Source organism: Falco peregrinus, chromosome 9, assembly GCF_023634155.1.
Source record: "Falco peregrinus isolate bFalPer1 chromosome 9, bFalPer1.pri, whole genome shotgun sequence".
Classification (NCBI taxonomy): domain Eukaryota; kingdom Metazoa; phylum Chordata; class Aves; order Falconiformes; family Falconidae; genus Falco; species Falco peregrinus.
Window position 1 is genome coordinate 5,429,558 of NC_073729.1, and position 23,649 is coordinate 5,453,206.

The following is a 23,649-nucleotide window of genomic DNA, read 5'->3' on the forward strand; positions in this document are numbered from 1 at the left end:
TGGATTAGACATTGTTCATGTCTGATCTTTAGTTAAGAAGCTGTTGAGCCACTCTGCTGTTGATCGGACTTGATATTTCAGGTTCCTTTTTTCTTTGTAGTAGTATTAATAATGGCCTTAGCATGGAAATGTCTAGATGAAAATCCATCTATTCATATCGCTCAAAACACATTTTTGGGACAATATTTTTTTAAAAATTTGTAAGTCGACATTTTAGAGCTTTGATCTTTGCCTGGACCTGGGGCTGGTTTTGTGAGGCAGTGTGTCTAACTTGAGCAGCTCTCTGCCCCAATGAACTTGTGACTTAATCAGAGCCCGCTAACATCAAACTTTCCAAGTGCTCAGATGGTTTGGTACAGTGCCACTTAAAATAGACATGGTTATGGGGAACCAATGAGTTGCAGAGAAGAAAACAAGCACTTTGCATTCTAGACATTTTTTCTTCTGTTTTCAATAACTAACCTGTCAGGCTTTTGTGATTCCATTTCAAGTGTTTTTAAAGATGACAGAGAGGAGGACTTGGCAAGTTAGGAAATGAGATAGGAGTGATACTGAGACATCATTTATTAATAAATAATTCTCTTCAAGCTGTATAAACTTCCTTGAATTAAATATTGCAGAAAACAAAGATACTACATTTTCAGTGAAACATTCATGATAACAATTGTCTGTGCCTTTGCTGTCTGAGATCCACCAGCTGATTTAAATTGTCTTTATTACTTTCATCAGCGTAGACTTCCTCCAAAAAGAAAAATCAAGCCATCTCTTTCCTGACTTGGGGCGGGCGGGCTATGCAGAATAATGATAAAAACACTGAGTTTGTATGTGTGTTTTTAAGCTCAGCTGAAGCAGAGTTGTAGATTGTAGCTGAGGTCCTTACAACACGTAAGCCGTTGCCAGAGGAGTGCTTCGCTTTGTCCCGTGCAGTGGCACACACTGCAGCGAGCGTGTAGCTGGAGCCAGAGTTCGTGAACAAGACACCAGCGTGTGGCAGGGCTGCAACTTGGACCTTGTGTCAACTGTTGTCTTTTAAAAGTGCAGGAGGAATTGAGTTGGAAAGACACTATCGAGAGCTAGCTCTCATATTTTGTATACAGTAAGATGAATTCAGAACTGAAGGTGTATATATCACCGGCTTGAGGCAATAGAAGATGAAGCAACATGCTGCTCTGTTCTGTGTGTTGTTCTTTGAGTTGAGTGGCAAGTGTTTAGACCTCTGCTGAGCGTGCATTGGAAGCAGCAGCAGCAAGAGGAGAGACTGTGTATGAAGCTAGGTGTCGGTCATAAGGTTGGGGTAGAACTCTGGCAGCTGCCGCTAGAGTTAGAGCTGGGGGGAGGAGTGGTGGGGATGCAGGGGCTCGAGGTGACAGACAGTAGGGGCAAATGGTAATAGCTGTTCGTTTGATAACACAAGATCTCTACCAGACTTTGGCAATCAGGGGAAAAGCTGAGGGACCTCCATCACTTCCAGCATCTAGTGGCTTTTCCTGAAATACTGGCATTCTCCTTAGCTGCCAGTGACGTTCACAGCTGTGGACAGTATGGTGGCATCATTGTACTTGGCCGCTGCCTTCCCAGCCATCTCTGCCGATAACTGTTTTTCTTGCTTACCGCTGGATGAAGAAGCAAGCCTGCAATTTCAGAAGAGAAATGAAGTGGTTAATTTGGCCATCAGGCTGGCTGGTATGGTTGGGAAGGAAGGTTCTGCACTATGTCTACTTAATATTCTTTTCTGGAAGAAGCAGTTGGGTCGAATCATGGCTTTGTCTCTGACCAGATCATGCCTCCTCCCGCCATGGTGGGTCCTTCGGAGGATTTTTACAATCTCCCGCTGCTAGGGTTTTGTAATATTTTGTGTGGGGAGCTGAAGGACGAGTTGTAGGGCTCAGACCTTCACACCTTTCTCTCCCTCTCAGAGCGTGGAGAGACAGTCTCAATTGCAAGCACAGATTTATCTCTCTGAGTATAATGGCAGGTGAGATGTGGTGTGACAGAAAAGTCATCTTGTCCTTGCTAAGATCTCTGCCGGTGTTACTGCTGTTTCTGTATGTCTTACTGTCAGATCCAACTCAACGAGGTTAATTTCCTTGCCTTCTGTGAGTCTGTCTCCCATCTCCTTTCTGTCTGAATGCCAGCACCATCCACCAAGGTCATGTCATTGTCCAACTGAACCTTGCACACAAGAGCTCGAGAACTCGTGCAGGTACTGCTGGGCTATCTCTACGGCCGTCGTTTTGACTTGTCTTTAGAGCTTTCCATCCCTTTTGCATCAATCGTAAGTTAGCTCCCCTTTGGAAGCCTATTCCCAGTCATTCAGCACTAGGACACCAGCTTCCACCACCCCCTTAGAGCTTCAAACAGCAAGAACCTTTCTGCTTTTGCTCTGGCTGCCTGTTCCAGCTAATGGTAGTCCCCACAAACTTCCACGACACACATCATCATCCCCCTTCAAGCTCTTTCTTGAGTTTCTCTCTCGTGGTGGTGGTGCAGGGGAGAAGACAGTAGTTCAGAACCTCTGTCATGGTTTTTGCTATCTGGGAGGGCTCTGGGTAGGAGCATTTCAGGGTGTTGTCTCTAGCACTGTTAGCTTCCAGCCCGCTACTAAAAAGCGTCAGAACTTGCTGTCTGTGTGTTGTTACTACTTCAGCTGGTGAGCCAAGGTTTTAAGCCATGAAGGTGTAATTTGTTCTAAACCCAGGTTGTCAGAAGGTACTGTTGAAGGAAGGGCCTCAGTTTGGACTCTTTAACTGTTGAAGATGCTATCCATATGCCATAGATACAGAATTGAGCCTGCTCTTCCCTCTGGCTTTTACTCCTTCATCTGACATGTGGAAGGAAGAGGGTTTTATGTAGTGTGCGTTTTTCTCTCGTGTGAAACTTCTACGTTCCTTCTGCTGTGCTGCCTGCCCTGCTGATGTGGGTAAAGAGATCCTCCTCTGCTATGTTCATGTGCAGCGCTTTTACATCTGTAGATGCCAATAATACTAACATGTTTTCATTTTTTCCTTCTGTAGCATCTCCCTTTCTGCTTTTTGCCAACCGGCGGGATGTTCGACTGGTGGATGCTGGAGGCACGAAGCTGGAGTCCACTGTGGTGGTCAGTGGTTTAGAGGATGCTGCTGCGGTTGACTTCCAGTATTCGCAAGGCATCGTTTTCTGGACAGATGTGAGTGAAGAAGCCATCAAGCAAACTTACATTAACCAAACTGGGAATGTGGTGCAGAATGTCATCATTTCTGGTCTGGTTTCCCCGGATGGCCTGGCATGTGATTGGATTGGGAAAAAACTTTACTGGACGGATTCAGAAACCAATAGGATAGAAGTAGCTAATCTCAATGGAACATCTAGAAAAGTCCTCTTCTGGCAAGACCTTGATCAGCCCAGGGCAATAGCTTTGGATCCTGCTCATGGGTAAATATTAATTTGACTTAAATGCTTAAATGGATACAGTGGTGATTTATGTTGAGGTTTTAGTTCTGAAAAAGAAACATAGCCTTTTGTTTCGGTTTACATTTTCCCAAGGTATTTTTCTCGAGATCCGTAGCTGAACATATGTTTGAGCTTAAATATTTCGTGGCAAGAAATGACAGCCCAGACTTAGAGCCAAAAAGAAAAATACAGCTGTTCTTAGGTGCCAAGCCAAATATTCAACCCGTATGATTGCTTAACTTATTCCATTGCACTTCTGAAAAGTAATTAATTTTCCAAGCCTTTTATATTGTTGTTCTCTCAGTTATCTTGTCTGGTAAGTTAATTTTCATTTGATATGTGATGTCTATTTAATGTATCTAGACAGCGAGGTGTGTAAATCTGCATGAGTCAAAACAGGAATTCCCACTTGCTATGCTGTGGTAAACAAAATCAGGGTATTTTTAAAGTGGTGATGTTGAATAATCATGTCTGTGCCAGCAAGCAAAAGAATCCAGGTGAAACCGGGGCTCTGAATGCTGTAAGGTGGCCAGGTTAGGAAGTAGTAGGGGAACAGGCTGGGTGTGTCACTTCTAGTGCTCTTGAAAGCTGCTGTTTTCACAATGCTTTCGCAGGGATCACTTTATCTTCCTCTTCTGTACAGGATGTGCATGTAGGTTTCTTATCAATAAGAAAAATCTGTCATCAGCTCACATTTTCACTGAGTCCAGCCTCTTTTGCAAATGGTTGCTGAGTTAATGCAAGGGCTTAGGATAAATCGCAAATATAAAGTAGTTTGCGGTTTAACCTGCACCGGGAGATGGACAGTCTCTTGAGAAACCACCTTCTTCAGGTGTGTGAGAAGTGAAAATTGAAACCAAGCAACAGAGAGCAACTTCAGATTGCCATGTCAGCAACTGCCATGCTACAGACTGGAGCTTCGTTGGGTTGTTTTTGCAGTGGTTCCTGCGTAAGGCTTCCCAGATGAATGCGAAGAATGATGGGTACATTTACGGTTAATACATAAAGGAGTGTCCTGGCTTCAGCTGGGATAGAGTTAATTTTTTTTCCTAGTAGCTGGTACAGCGCTGTGTTTTGGATTTAGTACGAGAATAATGTTGCGAACACACTGATGTTTTAGTTGTTGCTAAGTCGTGCTTACCCTGAGTCAAGGACTTTTCAGTTTCTCACGCTCTGCCAGTGAGGAGGCGCACAAGGAGCGGGCAGGGGACACAGCCAGGACTCCTAGCTGACTCGAACTAGCCAAAGGGATATTCCGTACCGTAGAACATCATGCTCCATAGATAAAGCTGGGGGGGGGGGGGGATTGGCCAGGGCTGGCCGATCGCTGCTTGGGAACTGGCTGGGCATCGGTCCGTGGGTAATGAGCAGTTGTATTGTGCGTCACTTGTCTGTCTTGGGTTTTGTTGTCTCCCTTTTCATTACAGTTATTCTTACTGTGAAAATGTGTGTACCCAAAGAAACGAAATCCTTAGGTTTTCTGACATGTCAAATGCTGGAGCTGCCTGTATCCACCACTAACTGGTGGAAAGGTATAGTTGTCTTCAGTAAAAGGGAAAGTGGAGTGACTTTTTGGACCAGAGGACTTTTCCAGAGGGGACGGTGTCCATTTAATCCTGACTTCACTACAGATGCCTTTAGGTGAAAGGCGTTCTTCGCATAGCAAATTGCTGTTTGGAATGATTTTAAATAAATTAGCAGGAATCCTGTGTGTATCCTGACAGCAAGTAATCTATGCAGAATTCATCAATGCGGAAGATTAACTGTAGATCTAGAGTTCATTAGTATAATTTAGAGAGGGAATATGATGTTTAATTGAGTATTTTATAATGTGGTAGATCGGAGAGTGGAATGGCACTTTGCATGGAATATCAGGCGGGCCAAGCTGGTATCTCGAAGTGGATGCAGTTCCTTGCCTTTAGACTGGTTTCTTTATGGTAGCTTAAATATTGGTTGTGGCGATACATTTCATGCCGTATTATGTGTGTGCTTTTTGACTCTCCTGTTCTGCAAAACTAAAGGGGTTAACTGGGGATTTCTGGTAGTGTATCGCTTCTGCACTACAGGAATTGTGAAATTATTATTTTTAATGAAAATAATTAGTTGATTAGAACAACTGGGTGAGAAATTATTGTTGGTACGGGTCAAAAGGAGAGCTTTTTCAAAATCATCAGTGGTGATGGTGAAGTTGTGTTTCTGCAGACCTAATCCTTGTTTGTGTTTGGAAGGAGATGGGATGCAGGAATCGTTTATTTTGCTTGACTGTGAGAGGCAGTTCTTTGCAGCAGTGCTCTGTGCAGAACAGATGTGTACCATTTCTTAAATATACACAAAATCCAGTAAGCATAACAACAGAAGGCACCCTTCTGGTGTATGCTGGGTATCCTCCCTTGGGTTTGCCTTTCTGTACGTCTGTGGTAGCCTATTCTTTCTTGGAGGACTTCTCTGCTTATAAATATCTTGCATTTAGTCCTCCAGGGAAAGTGTGCGAGTAGGAACAGTTACTGGGGAACGGGCAAATACAAGGAACAAGATGTATTTGCCAAAAATGTAGGTGTCTGCGTGTGAGCTGGTCACCTTGAGACTTTCTGGTATTGATCAACACAATTGCTTGAGAGGAGGAGAGAATGACAGTTGTTCTGACTTTTGCTCAGATCAGTTCCTTGGGTTGCCGGTGCTGCTGTCCTGAACATCAGTTCAGGCTACAGTTGAGTTTGCTTCCAGTGGGAGCAGCAGCTTTATGTGAAACACTGCAATCGGTTTTAACTTGTGGCAGACATTTCTAATGCTTAGCCTGTTTGATTTGTGTATTAATCCAATGCAACAAAGCAACAGAAATAAATGGTCTGTGAAAGTGCATTATGAAGATAACACGTGTCCTTTGTAATTAACCAATTCATTCCCACTATGGCATATTAAAATCAGCCTCCACAGAGCTGGTCTTCTGGGTAAAAGTGACAAAGTCCAGTATTGCAGAAGGGTCCTATTGAATTAAAGGCAGGTTTGCCCAAATAACTGGCTAATGTAGTAAACTTAATAAACCAGAAAATCATACATTATGTATATTTGTGGGATAAAACATTCAAAATCAATTTTTGCCTTTACAACCACTTCATTTCATGTGGTAGTTCTGCAATGTTTCGTGGGTGCATCTATGAAGTAGTGATCATGATACTTGCTTTAGGCACAGCAGGCTCTGGGTTTGAGCACCCCTAGAATCTGTCGTTCCTTGTTTACTGGTGTTTTCTGGGGAAGGAAGGTGGATGACAGGGGGGGGGAAAAAGGAACTTTCTAGTACCTTTTCATTTGTCTTTTTTGTTAATAAGTTTTTGTGAGCTGTTGGCTAATGCAGTTGCTACAACTGACAGTGAGAATTTGTGCTAAAAATCAGGTTAATTAGAGTACTTGAGTAAGTTTGGGGGGGTGTTTTTTTTATGGATCATGAAATGTGATTAAATTTAGACTAGGGTTCTTAGAACTGGTCGATGCAGTCTTTTAAGTTACTAGACATTTGCTTTCAGTCAGAAGTCACGTTCCATAGATGTGACTTTGCCCTTTTAGCAGTTTCTTCTAGAGAAGTGGGGAGAAGCTTAGAAAATAAGGCAGAAAACTTCATTAGGTATAGGCCAGTCAACTTCAGTCTCCAGAAGAAAAATGGGACAACTAAACAGTTTGTAAATGCCTATCTAATACTAGTAGTACTCAAACGTGGGTTTGTCAGGAATGCTCTATCTCAAACAAGTCCCAGTTTCCTTCTGTTGACAAAATAACGTGTCCTTGTGCAGATTTGTGACGCTTTCTCTTGGCTTTAGTAAGGCTGTTCTGCAGAGATGGATGGAGGATTCCATGTTGCGGTGTTCACAGTGCGATGTTATGCCCAGTCTGTCGTTTTATTCCATTTTGAATGTGATTCTTCAAGGCATAGACTAGTTGAAGATAATAGAGGAGGACATATTGAATCTACAGCGATCATCTCTCAGGAACGTCACAGGCGTTATGACCAAGCCTTAGGGTGCAGGAGATGGGCTAGTTGACTTCTAGAGAATCCTTTCGAAGCCCGTTTTTCTGTGATTTCCAGCTGACATTCAAAAGTATGAGGGTTTTTTTGGGGGGACACGTTTTGGCGAGCGTGCAGAATAGTAAACGGGATGTTTTTGTCATAATGGCATTTTTAGAGAACTTCATCATTTCCACACTCAACCTACCTTCTTTAAAGGCAATGCTTATCTGAAGGTTATAACTTGAAAGAGAGATGCCCTTGTCATCTCCCCAACATTTGTTCAGAGCATTTCTAAAATTTCTTTCTTTTAAGGCAAGATGTGAGAGACTGTTGGAGATCATCTGTGGGTCTCTACTCTTCCCAGGGCTAGTGAAAGTCATTAATTGCACAGATTTTCTGATGCTCTAAGGCAGCATCATAATTAACAGGCAGCTGCTTAATATGTACCATGGCATTCTTTCCCATATACCTTAAAGCTTTCTTGCTGGATCCGCTATATATTCTAGGCAACAAAGGAAGCAGATTAAGTGGTAAACCAACTATTCTGCTTCCCTGAAATTGCAGATAAACTAAGCAGACAGAGGAGAGTACAAAACATGTTTCAGCAATTTCACTGTCATTTTGCTTCAAACATCCGGATCCCAGACCTGGTGTAGGTTATGTGAAGCTGAGTTTATTTCATGAAAGACATTAGACTGAAATTCTTGGCACTGTTTTGGAGAACATTAGCATTTGTGCATGTTCTTGCTAGGTGGACCGCTGATGCGAGATTCAGTAGTGTTGGTGTTTTAGTGAGTCTGAGTTTGCAGCTTTTGCGTAAGTGTTTCTGTATTTTCAGGACAGCAGCTTCTAACAAAACTTAAGTTAGCGTATGAAAGATTTTACTCATGCCCAACTAAAGGCATAGTTTAAATTCTGTGCTATGCACTGAAAAGAACCTAAATATCATGAACATTGTGTGAAGAAGCAGGAATGCATTTCAGAAACGAGTCCTTATCTTTGTTGAGGCAAGCAAACTGCAGTTTCCTGAAAATAAATTTTCAAAAGAATGTGTGAGTGCATAGCCAAAACAAATGAATAAATTCTCAGTCCTGTAGGCAGGGTTTTAGATCTGAACAGCCTAGAATGCGTGTTGGCAAGGGTCATTAAATCTAGGCTCTCTTAGTTCTCAAGGCTTGCTGCCTTCCAACTTGTAACACAGGGCTCCGCTTCTGAGAAGCTGTAGCATATCCATAATCCTTATATCTGATTTTCAGCACTAAGTGCTTAAGGAAGTTCACATTCTTAAAGCCTACATTGTATTAGAAACATCTACTGCGGTTAATATAAATCTTGAATTTGTTCCTAGTTGTGTGATAGCTGCTGTGATATCTTCTGGAGCAAGGTTACTGTTCCAGTCTGTGCTGTGTGTTCTGCACCTTGGCTTCTTCAGCAGACAGTACCGCTTGAGAAGTTTCTGCCCACCCTGTTTGCTGAAGCGTGAAGAGCTGCATCAGACATCTGTGAAACGGTTATTTTAAAGGAAAATAAAATATTGCCTCCAAGAAAACCATGGTGTCTTGTGAGGTGTTTTGTATGTATATAGCAGCAGTCTTCACTTGGTGTAGTCACTGGGGTGGTTGAACTGGCCACACCTGAGCTGGCGTGCTGACTCAGGTGGGATCTGGAGGAAGGATGTTCATGGAGGAGAAAAGTGAAGACCTTTGGATGGGTTTGACTGGCTGAAGGGAAGCTGCAAACCTCTTTCTGCATTTCTTCCCTCATTTTAGTTCTTAAAATGTCTTTTGTGAGGTGGTGTGTGTCTGTTGGGCAGTGGCAGTGCCAGAAGACTTAGTGCAGGACCTGACTTTTGTGGAGCAGTCTTCCCCTTTTGGAACAGCGGGGCTTTGGGGGAAGGATATAAGATGCAAATTGGAAAACATCAATTAAAAAAATTAAGTACAAAGGGTAAAGCTATTAATCAGCAGTTTTAGCATTCTGCAGAATGGCCTTTAGAGGTTAAAACAAATCTAACTGGGTTCTGCAGAAAATGCGTGCCATAGCCCTGCCTAACTGTCGCTTCTGGTTGCTTATGGCAAGTTAGCCAAAATCTGCAAGCAAAGACTGTCATTGACCTAAGGTGTATTTGGCACTGAAGGAAGGAAAAGATGGGATGACTAAATGTGGCAAGTGAGATATTAAAAAATGCATTTAGAAGGGACAGCTATCAAGACTAGAAAGCTCTCAGTTCAGAGTCTAACATTCAAAGCTTCAGACGTGCCTAGTTGTTAATCCAGTGCGTCCTCAGTGTCACAGCAAACCCCTGAACCAGACCTATAGCATCTCACAGCTGTGTTTATAGCAGCACTTAAATAAAGCTGCTGTCGTGTTCACTGCCGATTCACCAGGACCTCGGTCCCACCCAACAGCATGTTGTGTACATAAGGTTACTGAATGTGTAACATTAAGGTTAAGCGCGTTGGCTTTCCGTGTGGAGATCACGGGGACTGTATGCTGCAGCCTGGTCGGTATGCACTGCAGTAGAGTGAGGCTTTAAATAGTCTGATATAAAGGACTATGAATGGTGAAATGTTTTTAAGAGTGTATCATCTGATCTTATCTCCTCTGGAATAGTTGAGAGGAAGGGGAATATTAAATAAAAACTTAACTGTTGCAAATACCAGAGAAGAAAAACACCACACACAGTATGGGTAAAGATTATGCTTTTTAGCAACTCTTAGTCACTCATGGCTACTTAGTTAAAATGCAGAAGATGCCCTGGTTCTGTGTGAAACATGATTATTGCTGCCTTGAAAGGTAACAATTACTTTATATCCTCTGTGTCTCTATTTAGTAATTAATTTCAAGTCTATAATTATTTTGAAGCTTTTGGTTAATTGTTTGAAACACTGGAATGAGAATGAATATACGAGTAGCACAGTTCTTTTCTTAGAATGTAAGAAAAGTACTCAAACATAAAAATGTCTTGTAAGTCATATCCAGTATCTTGGTATGGCTGTGGTTTCTGGGAGCTGGAAAGCTGTTGATATGTGGCCAAATAGCTGCAAATAGTCTCATGCATGAGAAACTTGAAGTTCTTGTGGGCAGCATTACTTACTTTAGTTTTGAGATGGATGCCCTTGATGGTGACAGCCTTTCCATAAATGTTTCATTGGTCTCTTTTGCTTGTTTCTCCCTTTTCCAGCTCATAGACATGACCACAGGGCACAAATTATTTAAAGACCATTTGCTTCGTTTGAGTGCAGAGCTGCCTGTTCAGAGATGGCAGAAAAAAGTGATTTACTCCCTCCCAGCTGAAATCACATGGGGAAGAGGTGGAAATGTGTAGACTTCCTTAATAACCCAGTTGAACCCACTGCCCTGCTAGCTCTTTTTGTGTTGCAAGTTCTGTGATTCCTCATACCCTGAGTCCCAGAGACAGGCTTTTTTGCCCTCTACACGTTTAGTCCTCCAAAGTAGTTTGGGAATCATGGTAATTCTTATGTTTTTAATTTCTACACCGTGTCTTAAGGGAACAGCAGGACGGCTTTGGCTGTCTCAGTGCCAGCGTGGGTTGCATTTGTTTCTCAGGTGAAGTCAGGAATGTGGCTTTGGTCTTGTAGCTTTGGCTCGGCCAAACTGGTGGTGGAAGTTGAGATTCTCTTTCATTAGAGCACTTGATGGGTGCAGTTTACCGCTGCACAGAGGCAGTGTGGATATCATGGCATATACGGCGTGTTGGTCTGGTTGGACTGGCACCAGTCTGTTTGTCATGAATGGGTGACTTTGGTTTAACTCAAAACACATTTCTAATTTTTTCATAAAAACCCAAAGTGAACTGTACATAACTATAAGCTGAAGTCAGGATTTTTCACACATAGCCTGTGGAATGTGTGCTTGAAAGGATTTGTTTGTTAAATTGTGTTTAAGGTGATAAGCGAGAAAATGAAACGCTGAGATTGCATGCCTTGACAAAGCAGTGGCTGGCGTTTGAGTGTACTGTTTTCTCAAACTGCATCGGCACGCTGAAATAGAGAAAAAGACCTCATGAGGTACTTTCCCTACCTCATTTTCTGCGACTTCCCTGACCACCCTAGAGAGGTGGTATATCATCCTGAGTTGCTTGTGGGGGGCTTTCAACACAAAATAATTTCTTGATATATATAGTATTTCTTCATCTCTTCTCAGAAGTGTCTGAGAAGAAAAAGTTAATGTTGTGTTGTCTTTTGTACCTTATCTAGTTACCATGAGGAGCAGTTGCGAGGGCTCATTTTGTCGTCTTATGGTTGTTTCTGTAGAGATTTTGCATACAAATATGCTGGAAATTCTTTTAGAGGGAAAGAGCATGTGCAACTCTTCCTCCCGCCCCATCCTACCAGCGCAGTTTCTTTTTCTCAACAGATCGGAGGTATTTGCGGTAATATTGCATTCCAAGCTGAAAATTCTCTTCCTAACCCCTTGAGTAGTGTTGCGGGTATCTCCTTACTGCTGTCCTCCTTCTGTAACTTTGTGTGTTTGGAAATCTTCTTGAATCCCTCTCTCGGAGGATTCTTCAGCTTCACGGTATCACATAACCTGGCTTTACCACAGGCTAGTGAAGCTGCATTGAATGTCTGCTTGTTTACCTTGGAGAAATCACTCGGTTGTCTTCTTCCCGTATGGGTGAGCAAGGTGCTCTGTCGTTGCAACCATTTCAATGCAATAATATTTGAGCATCCATCAGTTGACAGGCAGTTACGTTTTTCCTCTTTGCTTTCAGTTCCTAATTGGTATACCAGACCTATATGTAATGTATACAGTTTAAAACAATAAACCTGTCAGAATAAAAGATATTGTAGGAAAACGGTAGTGGAGAAGGGTAGTTCTGGGTGGTTTTGTTGGCTTTGCTTTAAATACATGTCTTTGAACTAGGTGTGATTAGTTGTGATGGTTACCTGCTGTGGCATATCTTTGGGTTTGATGTAAGGTTTTTTGTCAAGAACATCCAGGTCTTGTGGTTTCAGTGCTTGAAAAATTAACAAAAGAGGTAATTTGAGTAGGTAATTTGCAGCTTAATGATATGCAAGATAGCCGTTCTTTTCCCTTCTGTAAACAATTGGTGCTATTTAATTTTGCAGTTGTGTTTTTGTAACTTTAGAGGTGGGATGGGGGAAATAAGTCTTAAATGTGCAGGAATCTAAACTTCATAGCAATTTCCTGTAAACTCCTGTTTTGTGCCCTGGGCTTGTAAAAGTTCAAGAACATTGTTGAAATTGGAGAAGCTTGTGCTGATTTACATCATCTGTACAACTGGCCCCTTTTGTGTAAGCATGTTATGTAAGGGTTGGCAACCGTACCGCATTTTGGGAGGTGGAAAAAGCATTTGGGCAGTGTTGTCCACATTTTATTCCGTCCGTGATACCTTCCAGCTCAGATGGCTGAGCGGCTGCTCTTTGAGGGCACGGACGTGATTTCTAATCTTTGCAAAAATGATGACAAGAGAGATGAAGCGCCAGGAAATAAGAAATGACCTGCGGCTTTAAAACTGAGGGGAAATATGGCCTTCATCCTGTTTTTGCTCCTGCACCTGGAATTTTAAAATGAGTTAAGCAAGGGGTGGGAGAAAAGAAGAGAAAAAAAAAAAAGACTGTTGTGGTGCAGTTTACCAACTTGAAAATGTGTTTATTTTTGCAAGGTGGCTTTCAGTCTCGTTCTTCTGATAATGCTGAAGCATCATTTTTAAGGCCTGATTCAATGTGGTAATTAAGTACATGCGATAAGCACAGTGAGTTTCTGACTGCAGTTGAAGTGCGTTTGTTTAATTGCCTCCTGGCTGGAAAGCTTGGTAGCGAAGCCAGCAGCTGCTGTGCTTACTAACAGTAGTAAATGAATTTCACAAACTGTTGAGCTCGGTACTTCTAGCTACTGGATGATGGACTGTGTGGACTGTTAGTGGTTGTGTGTTGACAAAGTAGTATACGTTTGCATCTTCTCCCTGATGAAGCTTTGGCTTTTGCTGTGCTTTTTTCCTGCTGGTTTCTTTGGTGTAGTAAAGTGCAATTCAGTTTAGGGACAGAATTAGTGCAATTGTTGCAAAATTATTATTAGATGTTAATCACTTCTCTCCCTTGCTCCCCCTTCTTTTTTGCTTTGAAAGTCTGGAGTTAAAGGTTAAAACCCAGTAAGAAAGAAGATGCTTAAGCATCTCTGAAGAATTGAATAAAGTAACCCAAGAGTTTTTCCCAGGGCTGCTTTTTGTTCAGTTCTTCTCTAGTGCTGCTTGATTAGGTTTTTGAAGAGTATCGATTTGTGATAGTTGCTTGGCAGGGATTTTTTTTGTCGTTGCTTGTTTTGTTTATTAGCTCATTAGGAATTGACGTTTTCATTTTCATTTATAGCTTTAGTAGTTTTACACTTTTATTGACCTGTTGCAACACAGGTGGGATACAAAATTCCTGGCATGCCAAATCTCGGTCCTAAATATGTGATCAATCTAATGTGTACCAAGATACCAGATACTTGTTTTGATATTTTTAGCTCCTTACGGTTGTTACTGTATGCCCTGGATCAGGGCTATTTAAAACCATTACAGTTAAAAACACCACCCCCCGCAAAATCAACCGAACAAGAAACTACCTAAATAGGTGCATTAGGATCTTCATTAGTGTTCGTTGTGTATCTTTTCAACAGGCTTCCAAAAGAGCACAGGTGTAATAGCACAGGCAGTACTGGATTGAGATTCTTTGCATAGTCTACTGAATTTTCCCTGAAACATTATCTGGGCTAAACAGCCACATTTTTAATTAGCCACATTTTTAATAGTGACATGAAAATGATAGGGGTTGCTAATGTACTGAATGCCAGCAAAAAAGTTTCTATTTGAAAAACAAGCAAAAAAAAAATCAATCCCGAACTGTCAGCTGTCCCAGAAACATTGGTGATGCCTAGACTGTTTGCCAGCGCTTGGTTTTTGTTGAGGTCAGTAAGAAATGTGGACTACTGAGCATGTGTGGTTTTGTTTTTATTTTAAAAAAAGGCCCCTTTTTTTTTTCTCTTTTTTTTTTATTCAGAAATAATGTGTCAGTTACCACTCCACATTCTTGAACTAGGTAATCTTGACAGGTTTAAAGTCTATTAATTAAAGTGAATTTAAATCAGGTTGATTTAAATAACTTCCTGACATATAAACTGTTAAGGTGTGAAGACTGTTTTTTTTCTCTAAGAAACTACTTTGAGCTTTTTGCCATTTTCTCCCCCTGCCCAAAAAGCCCCAGCCAAAAATATCTGCTGTTTGTGTAAGAACTGACCCTGTGTCCTGAGGGCATTTGGAAAATATGTGAAGTGTAAGACATAATGGCTACTACTGGACATAACTAAAATACTTAATTTCTCCGCTGCTTTTCCTGTATGGCGCTTTCTCTTACGAACCTGGCTAATGCAAGCAGCTTGCTGTAGTTCTTACAGAAGGCATTTTTGTAAACATTATTTCAAGGGTAGGTATGAAGTCTTTGCCTTTCTCTTGATGACTAATCACATCAAGGAAGCTGCTTCCCCTGAAAGGTTTCTCTTGTGGTGTTACTGTGCCAGTTCGGTTTGCAGTGCTGCTTTAGCTAAGCTTGTGTCACTCCATAATAATTGTGCATTTTTATTATTTTTTTCCTCTAGGATTTATAACTCGGCCAAAAAAATCCTGGTTTCAGCTGAATCTCAGTGTAGGTGTCTCAGCCAGGACGCTGTTTGTATTTAATTTGGGTTGTACTAGCTTTGTCACTCAAAATAAAATAAATAAATAAATAAAATCAAAAAGTTAAAAAAAGGAAAGCTTACACTTTGTGCGTTCTTGAAAATCCCAGACCGGCTTGCATTTAAACGATGGCATTTTGTGGCCTGTTAGAGTCTGATGGCCAATGCTGTGTTGTGCCTCGTGTCGAACGAAAAATACATCAAACCAGCCTAGATGTTAACAGTTGGAGAAAGAGGGATGAGGAGAAGTGTCCTAGCTAATTGTAGAGTCCAAGGCCCTAATTTCTAAGTGACTTATGTAGGGGGCAGTTGGAGAGCAATGCCATTTTCTCGGGGGAAGTTTCCTAGGTGACTTCAGCTGTGTGGCTGCTGCCTTTATTGTCCCTTCTGCTGAAGCACCACTGCTATGGGACCATTGGTCAGACTGGTCATTTGCTAAGATAACTGAAAGTTTTGGTTGGTTTGTTGGTGGTTTTTTTGGGGCTTTTTGTTTGTTTGGTTTTATTTTGTGTTTTTTTTCTTGTAGGGTGCTCTATCAGCAGCAGGAGTAGGGGCAGAACTGCTCCATTTGGCAGCAGCATGTTTTTTAAATAGGCTCACCTAGACCAGAGGCTCCCTGTTCTGCTGCAGAAACAGCTGGTCTCCTACAGTGATATCCAAACTCCCGGCCTCTTGATGTGTTAAGAGATCCCCAAACCAGAGCAGATTTTGTGTAATTCATGGCAATTCAGCACCTGCTGCCTGCCAAAAGGGTAGAAACCTGTTGGAAAAGGGGAGGAGGTTAAATGGAGACAAGAATTGCTTTTGCCTTTCTGTTGCCTGGCATGCTTTCCTGTGATGGACCATGGGGGTGCTTTGTGGCACATGGAGGGAACGAAACCATTATTTCAGTAGGTGCTTGATTACTGCAGAGTTGTGATATATTCTGAAAAGTTCACCAGGAAGATCAGCTTTATGGTACGGCATTGCAGAGATGCCTACAATCAGGGTGAGGTGGTGACAGGGTAATAATAGTCTTTTATATGTTGCATTTAAAAGTCCAGCTGGGAGAGAAGTGCTTTGAAAGAGCTCTGTCTGCGTTCAGATCATTCTGCATGTTGTCTAAATGCACCTTCATCCTGCTAGCCTTCCTTTGCGGTACAGTTACGTTGCTAATACTGTGTAGCCTTAGACCTTTGAATGATACGGGCATTGATGGGGACTGAGGTTGGTACCTGTTAAAGAGTGAAAATGTCAGGATATCATTTTCCTGTGGCAAATTAATGTGTGTAGTTGAAAGTACTCCTTTTGTTCAGCCGTCTCTGTGTGGCCAAGGAGAAACACACATCACGGATGAAATTAGGCAACAGGTTTTTTTTGAGGGGAGAGGCTCTTGAGCTGAAGCTCCTTTAACAGCATAGAAAAGCCGTGAGGGCCCCTTGGCTTACAGACTTCTCTTCACCCCCCCCCCCCCCCCCCCCCCCCCTTTTCTTCATCTGAATGCTTTGAGCTTCAGGGCAGGCTGCAATTTTAATGGGAGGCTTGAGGAGAGGAATTTTGCTCAAGGGTAATTTTGGGGATATTTTTTCATCCTTTTCATGTTAACCTGCTTTTAAGGTTTAATTGGTTGTAGTTAGTTTTGTCTCCTTTGTTTTTGCTTTTAAATAACTGTTGTGGGATTTCAGATTTTGGTCTAAGCTCATTTTTAACCTGTATTTATATAGCTCAGTGTGTGTATATATATATATATGATTAAGTGTGGGACTGTCAGCCATATATATATATATATATATATGTATATATGTATATATATATATATATATGTATACAGCCCAAAGTCACCTTTAATGGCCAGGTTTTTAGGTTTTTCTTAATTCAACAGTCCATCCTTTGTCCATCTTCATTGCTGTAGAGGTGGCTCAAGGCATCGTTTGAATGCTTCAGGTTAGTGCAGGTAAGCCGGATCAGAAAACGTGATTTGACCTGACCAAAACTGAGTATTTGACCTGATCAGTTTCACAGTCTGATCCACCAGCTGGTTGTGTAGACAGTTTCTTTTATGTCTGATTTTCTCTGGCTTCCGTTGTTTGTCAATAGCTGCTTCCCCACACAGTTTGAGCTGCCACAAATTACAGCCTGACTTGTTAAGGAAAACCAAAATTAGCAGCAATTTACATTCATAGGTTGTCCTGTGAACTGGGGCAGCTCAGCTACTGCTGCTGCTTTTTCAGGAGCAGTCAGTCTGTCCTGGCTGCTGGAGCTGAGACCTTTTGGGGAAGGCATCTGGAGACATGAGTCTGCTGCGGCCTCTCTGAGGTTGAGCTGTCTCAGGAGCCTGAGGACTCATCTGCATGGAATCTTTACCATTTCAACTAGAAAACTCCTTGCTTTACCCTCCTGCACTGAAGTGTATGTGTATTGTGATAAAAGTGATTCATTTCCATCTGTCTATTTGTCTATATTGATAGACACACATATATATGTATCAGTGGGATATGAACAGTGTGATCAGAATGGTCCAAATAGATGCTGTGACTGCACTGGAACTGGAGGTGCGGCTGAATCAGGTGCGGTATGCACATGGAGGTCAGAGCATTTTCAGCCTAAGTGAGTTGCGATGGACGTGCTGGCAGTAACCGTACGGGAGCATCTTCTGTGGCAGAGGGGAGAACATCCTGCTTAGGAACATGATGGCAATTACAAATGTAGTCCCTGCTTTGTTCCTAAAGTAGACAGCATTCTCCTTCGTAAAATAAACTGTTAAGCTTTTTCCCTCCGTGCGTGTTCACGGTGCACGTTTACTTCCTTTGTGGTTCCTGGCGTGGTTGCACAGCCAGTGCTGTCGTGTTCAGGGGACCTGAGGGTCTGAGATCATCCAGGTTATGAAGAGTCTGGCTAAGCAAGGGCTCTGCAAGACTGAATAGATGCCTCTTTACCATGCTTTGCTGGAGCTCCAGTGGTAGCAGGACTTAAGTTAGGGGTAGCTCAGCATTTACTCAGCTGGTGCCCATCCAGCACTGCTGTTGATCTAATATAGCGGTGAGTGTCCAGTGCACAGACACCTCGTTTTGTTTGGAGGGCTCACTCAGGTCAAAGGCTTCCTGACACTGCCCATGCCAGGAATGGCTGTATTGGCCTTGGGAAGGCAACATCGTTTCTCTGACTGGCCTGAGGTAGCTGTGCAAGGGGCGTTTGCACCCCTGGCATGCCAAATTTGCAACCTGGATGTATTACGCTGGGTAGCATTTACCAGCTGGGAACTGACTGGCCTCTTCTGATCAGACAATTTCTCTCCTAACTGTACAGTCTCAGCTTTTTATGCAGATGTTGTGCGATTTGACACGTTTTGATCTGGTCCTTTCCAACTGGTAAGTGCTGTTAATGTGTCTGTTCAGGCTGTTTAAGTTGCCCATAGGTGGAGGGACCAGGAAACCGGGACATGGATGGGAGGGGGGGAAAAGCATCCAAATATTTAATCCGATGTCACTCTAGGTCTGCACTGACTCATGCTTGCTTTATTGAAGAAACAAACTTCAGGGCACTTGATTTATTCTTTTCTGTTTACAGACTGCAAGAGGAAGGTCTGCTTGGGTAGGTCATGAGTTGCTTCAGAATGTGATTTAGGATATTAACTTGAAATAACTGTTCACACGAGGGTGATGCTCAGTTGTAAATGCATATGGCAATCAGGTGCTGCCCGGTGGTGAAAGAGAATGGTGATACATTATACAGAGGCGGTGCTTGTGGGAGATGCTCTCATGCAGATGCTCTCTCATGTTTTGCACCCTTTGGAACTGTGGTTTGATTTATGCTAATAAGTATGTTGATCAGTATGGTAAAGTTTTGGGAATATACATTTGTGTGTATACACCACTCTATGTATATACATTTATGGGCTTTGCGAATTGCTGCTGTCCCTTCTGTTCCTAAAGCTAACCAGCATGTATTGTCATTTAATTTGTGTGCATCTCTGCTTCCTTTTTCAGCTACATGTATTGGACTGACTGGGGTGAAACTCCCAGAATAGAACGGGCAGGAATGGACAGCAGCACGCGAAAAATAATTGTCGATTCAGATATTTATTGGCCCAATGGACTCACGATAGATCTGGATGAGCAGAAACTTTACTGGGCTGATGCAAAACTGAGTTTCATTCACAGGGCAAATCTGGATGGTTCCTTCAGGTAAGTTTCCTTTAGTCAGTGATATGGTGTGTGTTATTTCTTGCCTCCTGCATTCATTTTGAATTGAGGCATTTTTTCTCAGTAACCTAGAATAATGCCAAAACTTACTGTTCTTTTTTAAATGCAATTGTTAATAGCCTTGCAAAAAGTAAAATAGTCTCAGATCCTATAAAACTGGTTTTAAAAGTAAGACTATTTATATCGGTATTTTACTATGGACTGTTAAGATTCTGTGTTCTGGTCTGGTGTTGGTTTTCAGATAGTTGAAAATGACATTTTCATTTCCATTATTGCATAACATTTTGAAAGTCTTGTGTTATGAAATCATTTTGCTTTGGTAAGAAGTTGGAGTTGAGTTTTACGCTTATCTGTGGAATAGAGTAACATGCGCGCACATACACATACCCTCCCCCAAAACCACTGCATTTTCCATGGTGTTTTTCAATTTTTTTCAATATATATATTTTTTTTTTACCAAGGCGCATTCTGTGCCTAATTTTCACACTCATAAAAGAGGAATAACAATATTGACATCCTTTAGAAAACACTCTTAAGTTCCTTTGAGAGCACTATACAAGAGCTAGATAATGGTGGCATTGTAGTAAGTGACAAGTGCTGACTGGCAGTCAGAAGTACAGACAAGGGAAAAGGCCGTTACGGAAGGGAGTGGTAGCTCAAAGGCTGGGTGCAGGTTTGTAGACAGAAAGAAAGTGCTCTCTCAAAATTCAGAGTCTAAGAGAGATTTTCATACAATAAGACATGAATATATTTCTCCGCTTTAGGGGCAAGCGGCAGAGGGTAAGGTTTGCAGGCTGATTCTGCAGTTACGCACATACAAATTTATAAACTTTACACGCATGTCTGTGTAAAAACTTAAAGCTGTAATTGGTAAGTAAAATTTATTTTGCTCTTTTTAAGGCAGAGGAATGCCACTTGAAAGGGAGCAAGCCTTTGAATACGCTAATTCCAGCAATCTGTCCAAATTACTTTGTGATAATTAATGCGTGTCCACAACCTCCCAAGCAGTTTTCTCTTGAACCATAAATGAAACAGTATTTTAGGAAAAAAATAGTTTTGCATTAAAAAAAAAAAAAAAAAGGCAGCTCACTGGTGTACACTTCTTACATATTTTACTCAAGGTGTAAATGGGACACTCGAGGTCAGGATACTCCAATGCAGGGTGCAGTCTGGAAGTTCCTTGTGTCAAACAGCACATGGACTTTTAGGCTTCGTCCGGTATAATAGCTTGATGTCAATTAGCTGTGTATAATTTATATTGTTACCGTATGATAAAGCTTCCTTCTTAAAATGTTAGACATATTAATAAAACACCATGAATATTGATCTTAATTTAAACTCCATTAAAATGAAATTTTTATTCTTTTTTTCCCCTTCCACTGATCAATGTTGAAGCAGAGATCTGTGAAGCCAGGACTCTTAGGTGCTGGTGTCAAGGTAGACTTCAATAATGGTTCAAACTAGATAATAACTTTGGGGGTTCCTTAAAGGTAGAGCAAAGTGAGTTTCACTCAGACTTGTCAGTAAAGAAATCTTAAGGTGTTTCAAATGTTTCTACCCCTCCCATCCCGGAATTACTTCAAAATTAAAAAAAAAAAAAAAAAAAAAAAAGGAAATGTGCATTCTGCATGGTGGATTAATGTTACTGGAGCAATCTGCCTGTTGGATCTTAGTGGGAAACAGCTGCTACAATACGAGGATACAGCCAGTGCTTTACTACTAAAGAAGCAACAGAAAAAGTAAGAGTGGAAAGAGAAGTGAAATCAGTATTTCTGTTTATCGTGTTTTGTGGTGAGAGAAGTAGTGATAATTTGAAGGTCAGAAATTTTAGAGCAGATTCAGTTTTACCTCTAGAACAGAAAGAATAATAACTTTGTTTTCTTTTCCCCACGTGACCTGCTTTGTACATGTATATGCAAGTACTTGTTTGCATGTGTCAGTCTGTTTTAAACTTGTCCGTGTTTGAATACATATAAAGAATTTTGGGGGTGCTTTTTATATTCCCCCAACCCTGGAAAATGCAAATGCTACCTATGCTGCTCAAAATGAAATAGAATCCTTCCCCTGCCAAGTGTTAGCTGTTGTTGTTGGTTTTTTTCTTTAATCTCTTCAGTGGAAACAATTGAACTGCAGATCTGAATATAGGTATAACAAAAATGTATCCCTCACTTTCCTTCAGGATGATGCTGAGACTTCAGCTTTCTTAAAGTTGTACGGTGAAAAATGTTGAATACTGGTTTGCTGTGTCAGGACAATGGTCTGGAAGGTGTGTGTAAGCTTTTGTGTTTGTGCATACACAAAATGCATGAATTTTGTGAAAACTGTGTTCATATTGTTTTGACTGAGGAACTGTCAAGTAAGTTTTGACTGACTTAGTGTGTGTCTGCAAACTACTGAATCTAAATTATACAAATTTATTGCAGTATGTATACATTGAGGATCATACGAGTTTAGAAAATGTGTTGGATATGTCATGTGTTTTGTGACTTTGAGTTCAGCTAGTAACCTATATGGAAATGTATGCATCCCCAGAAGAGGTGTGGCTGAATGAGGTCAATAGTAAACATCTGAAATGTTTCTGATTTTTATTAATTATAAGTATTCAGTCTTAGAAAAAATATAACTGACTCTTGCTCTGCATTTAAAAAGGTAATCTGAAAAATATTTGTTTCTGCTGGTAAGTTAAGAGGGGTGATTTAAAGAGACACTCAGGTTGTTTCTTTTTTTTTTTTTTTTACTGCTACAAGAAAGGACTGAGTGCAGCTGAAGTCCTGGGCAAAGATGACATATACTGCATAGGGGGATAAAACCAGTAAGGTTTTTATTGGAGGAGCACTCTTCAGACCTGTATTTCCTCCAAAAGGGAGTTGAGTTTTGGGTATTTGCACAGACCTGTTAAGGAACTTTGGTGTGGCCTTTCAGAAATCAGCGTGCAGCTAAATTGGATACTGTGTCGCTATAAACCCCAGAAAATTTGTCTCCTTATTGCTGTGAACGGGCAAAGTCTTGTTGTACATTTTTCAGTCTGTCACTTTTATCACCAGGTGAATCTCTTGCTCCAGTGAATTGGTTAAAAGACGACGATTCCTTATATGAGTTTCTACAACGGCAGGTTTTGCTCTGTGTGCTAACAAGTGGAAGCAATGCAGTTTTAATCCTTGCTCTCCCTCTTTCGTTTAGGCAAAAAGTTGTTGAAGGTAGCCTTACCCATCCCTTTGCACTGACGTTGTCCGGGGACACTTTGTATTGGACAGACTGGCAAACGCGCTCCATTCATGCCTGTAACAAAAGGACAGGAGAGAAAAGGAGAGAAATACTGTCTGCCCTATATTCACCGATGGACATCCAGGTCTTAAGTCCAGACCGGCAGCCATACTGTATGTTTTACTTTTCCCTGAAACTTTTTTGTGTGACTGTTACTTATCAGGAAAAATGTTAAATCATAAAAATGGTTAGTGTGAAGTCGTAAAGGTCTTAAACACTTGTCAGGGGATGGGTTGCTGAGGGTCTGAGTACCCAAATCCTGTTGTAACTGTCTTTGAAAATTGGTATGAGCTCACTCATCATCCCAGTTGGTAACAAAATCCAAAATCCAGGGCAGTACTTCACTGACATCTTTTGGAATATCTAACTGAGAATGATAAAGACTCACCTGGCATCTTCTTAACATGATTATTTTAAAGACAATTGAAAAAAATGCCTATCATTAGGGTTTGGGTTTTTTTAATAAGTAGAATTACCACAAAATATGTTGTACCTAGAAGTGTGATTTTTGCAGTCCAGACTTGGATCATGTTTATCCCCAATATGTAACAAATAGTTTATGAATGTTTCAGTGTGGAAAGGATTTAGTTCTGAGCTTTTATATGAATCATATACATGCCTCTTTTTTTAAGTATGATGCTGCTTCAAAGGAAGGCTGGCGTAGAGAATTGAGAATTGAATGAGGCTGTATATATTTTGTATATGCTTGTGACTCCTTGTGACAGTTGGTCTAGGGGTTTTTTTAGGATTGTGAGAATAGGACTTAAAAGCAATGGTGTGGAAATGTATGTAATTGAGCAGCTATGGGAAGAATCATCTCTGGCCTAGCAGAGAGACTCATGCCATTTGGATCGGCTTCTTTATTTATGCCAACTGTAAAGTCTGATTCCCTAAAGGTAATGTTTGTTAAACAAATTCCAGTAAAGCTTATAGGATGTCAGTGAACACGCTTGAAAGCAAAAGGAGTTCGGAGATCATCTTGATGATGAAACCTGGGCAAGTTTTTTTTCATTGAGGTTGTTGGGTATGCACAGCACCCTGGTTTATCTCACAGCTCCAGAGAAGAGTTTGTCT

General features: G+C 41.3%; 1 protein-coding gene across 1 annotated transcript in view; it reads left to right on the forward strand.

The window, feature by feature from the left end:
- Positions 1-23,649, forward strand: part of LRP5 (LDL receptor related protein 5) — a 160,958-nt gene that overhangs the window by 31,149 nt on the left and 106,160 nt on the right. The window contains exons 2-4 of the mRNA XM_055813999.1: positions 3,015-3,411; positions 19,096-19,293; positions 22,492-22,688. Coding sequence (XP_055669974.1) covers positions 3,015-3,411; positions 19,096-19,293; positions 22,492-22,688 — 792 coding nt within the window. The remainder of the gene's footprint in view (positions 1-3,014; positions 3,412-19,095; positions 19,294-22,491; positions 22,689-23,649) is intronic.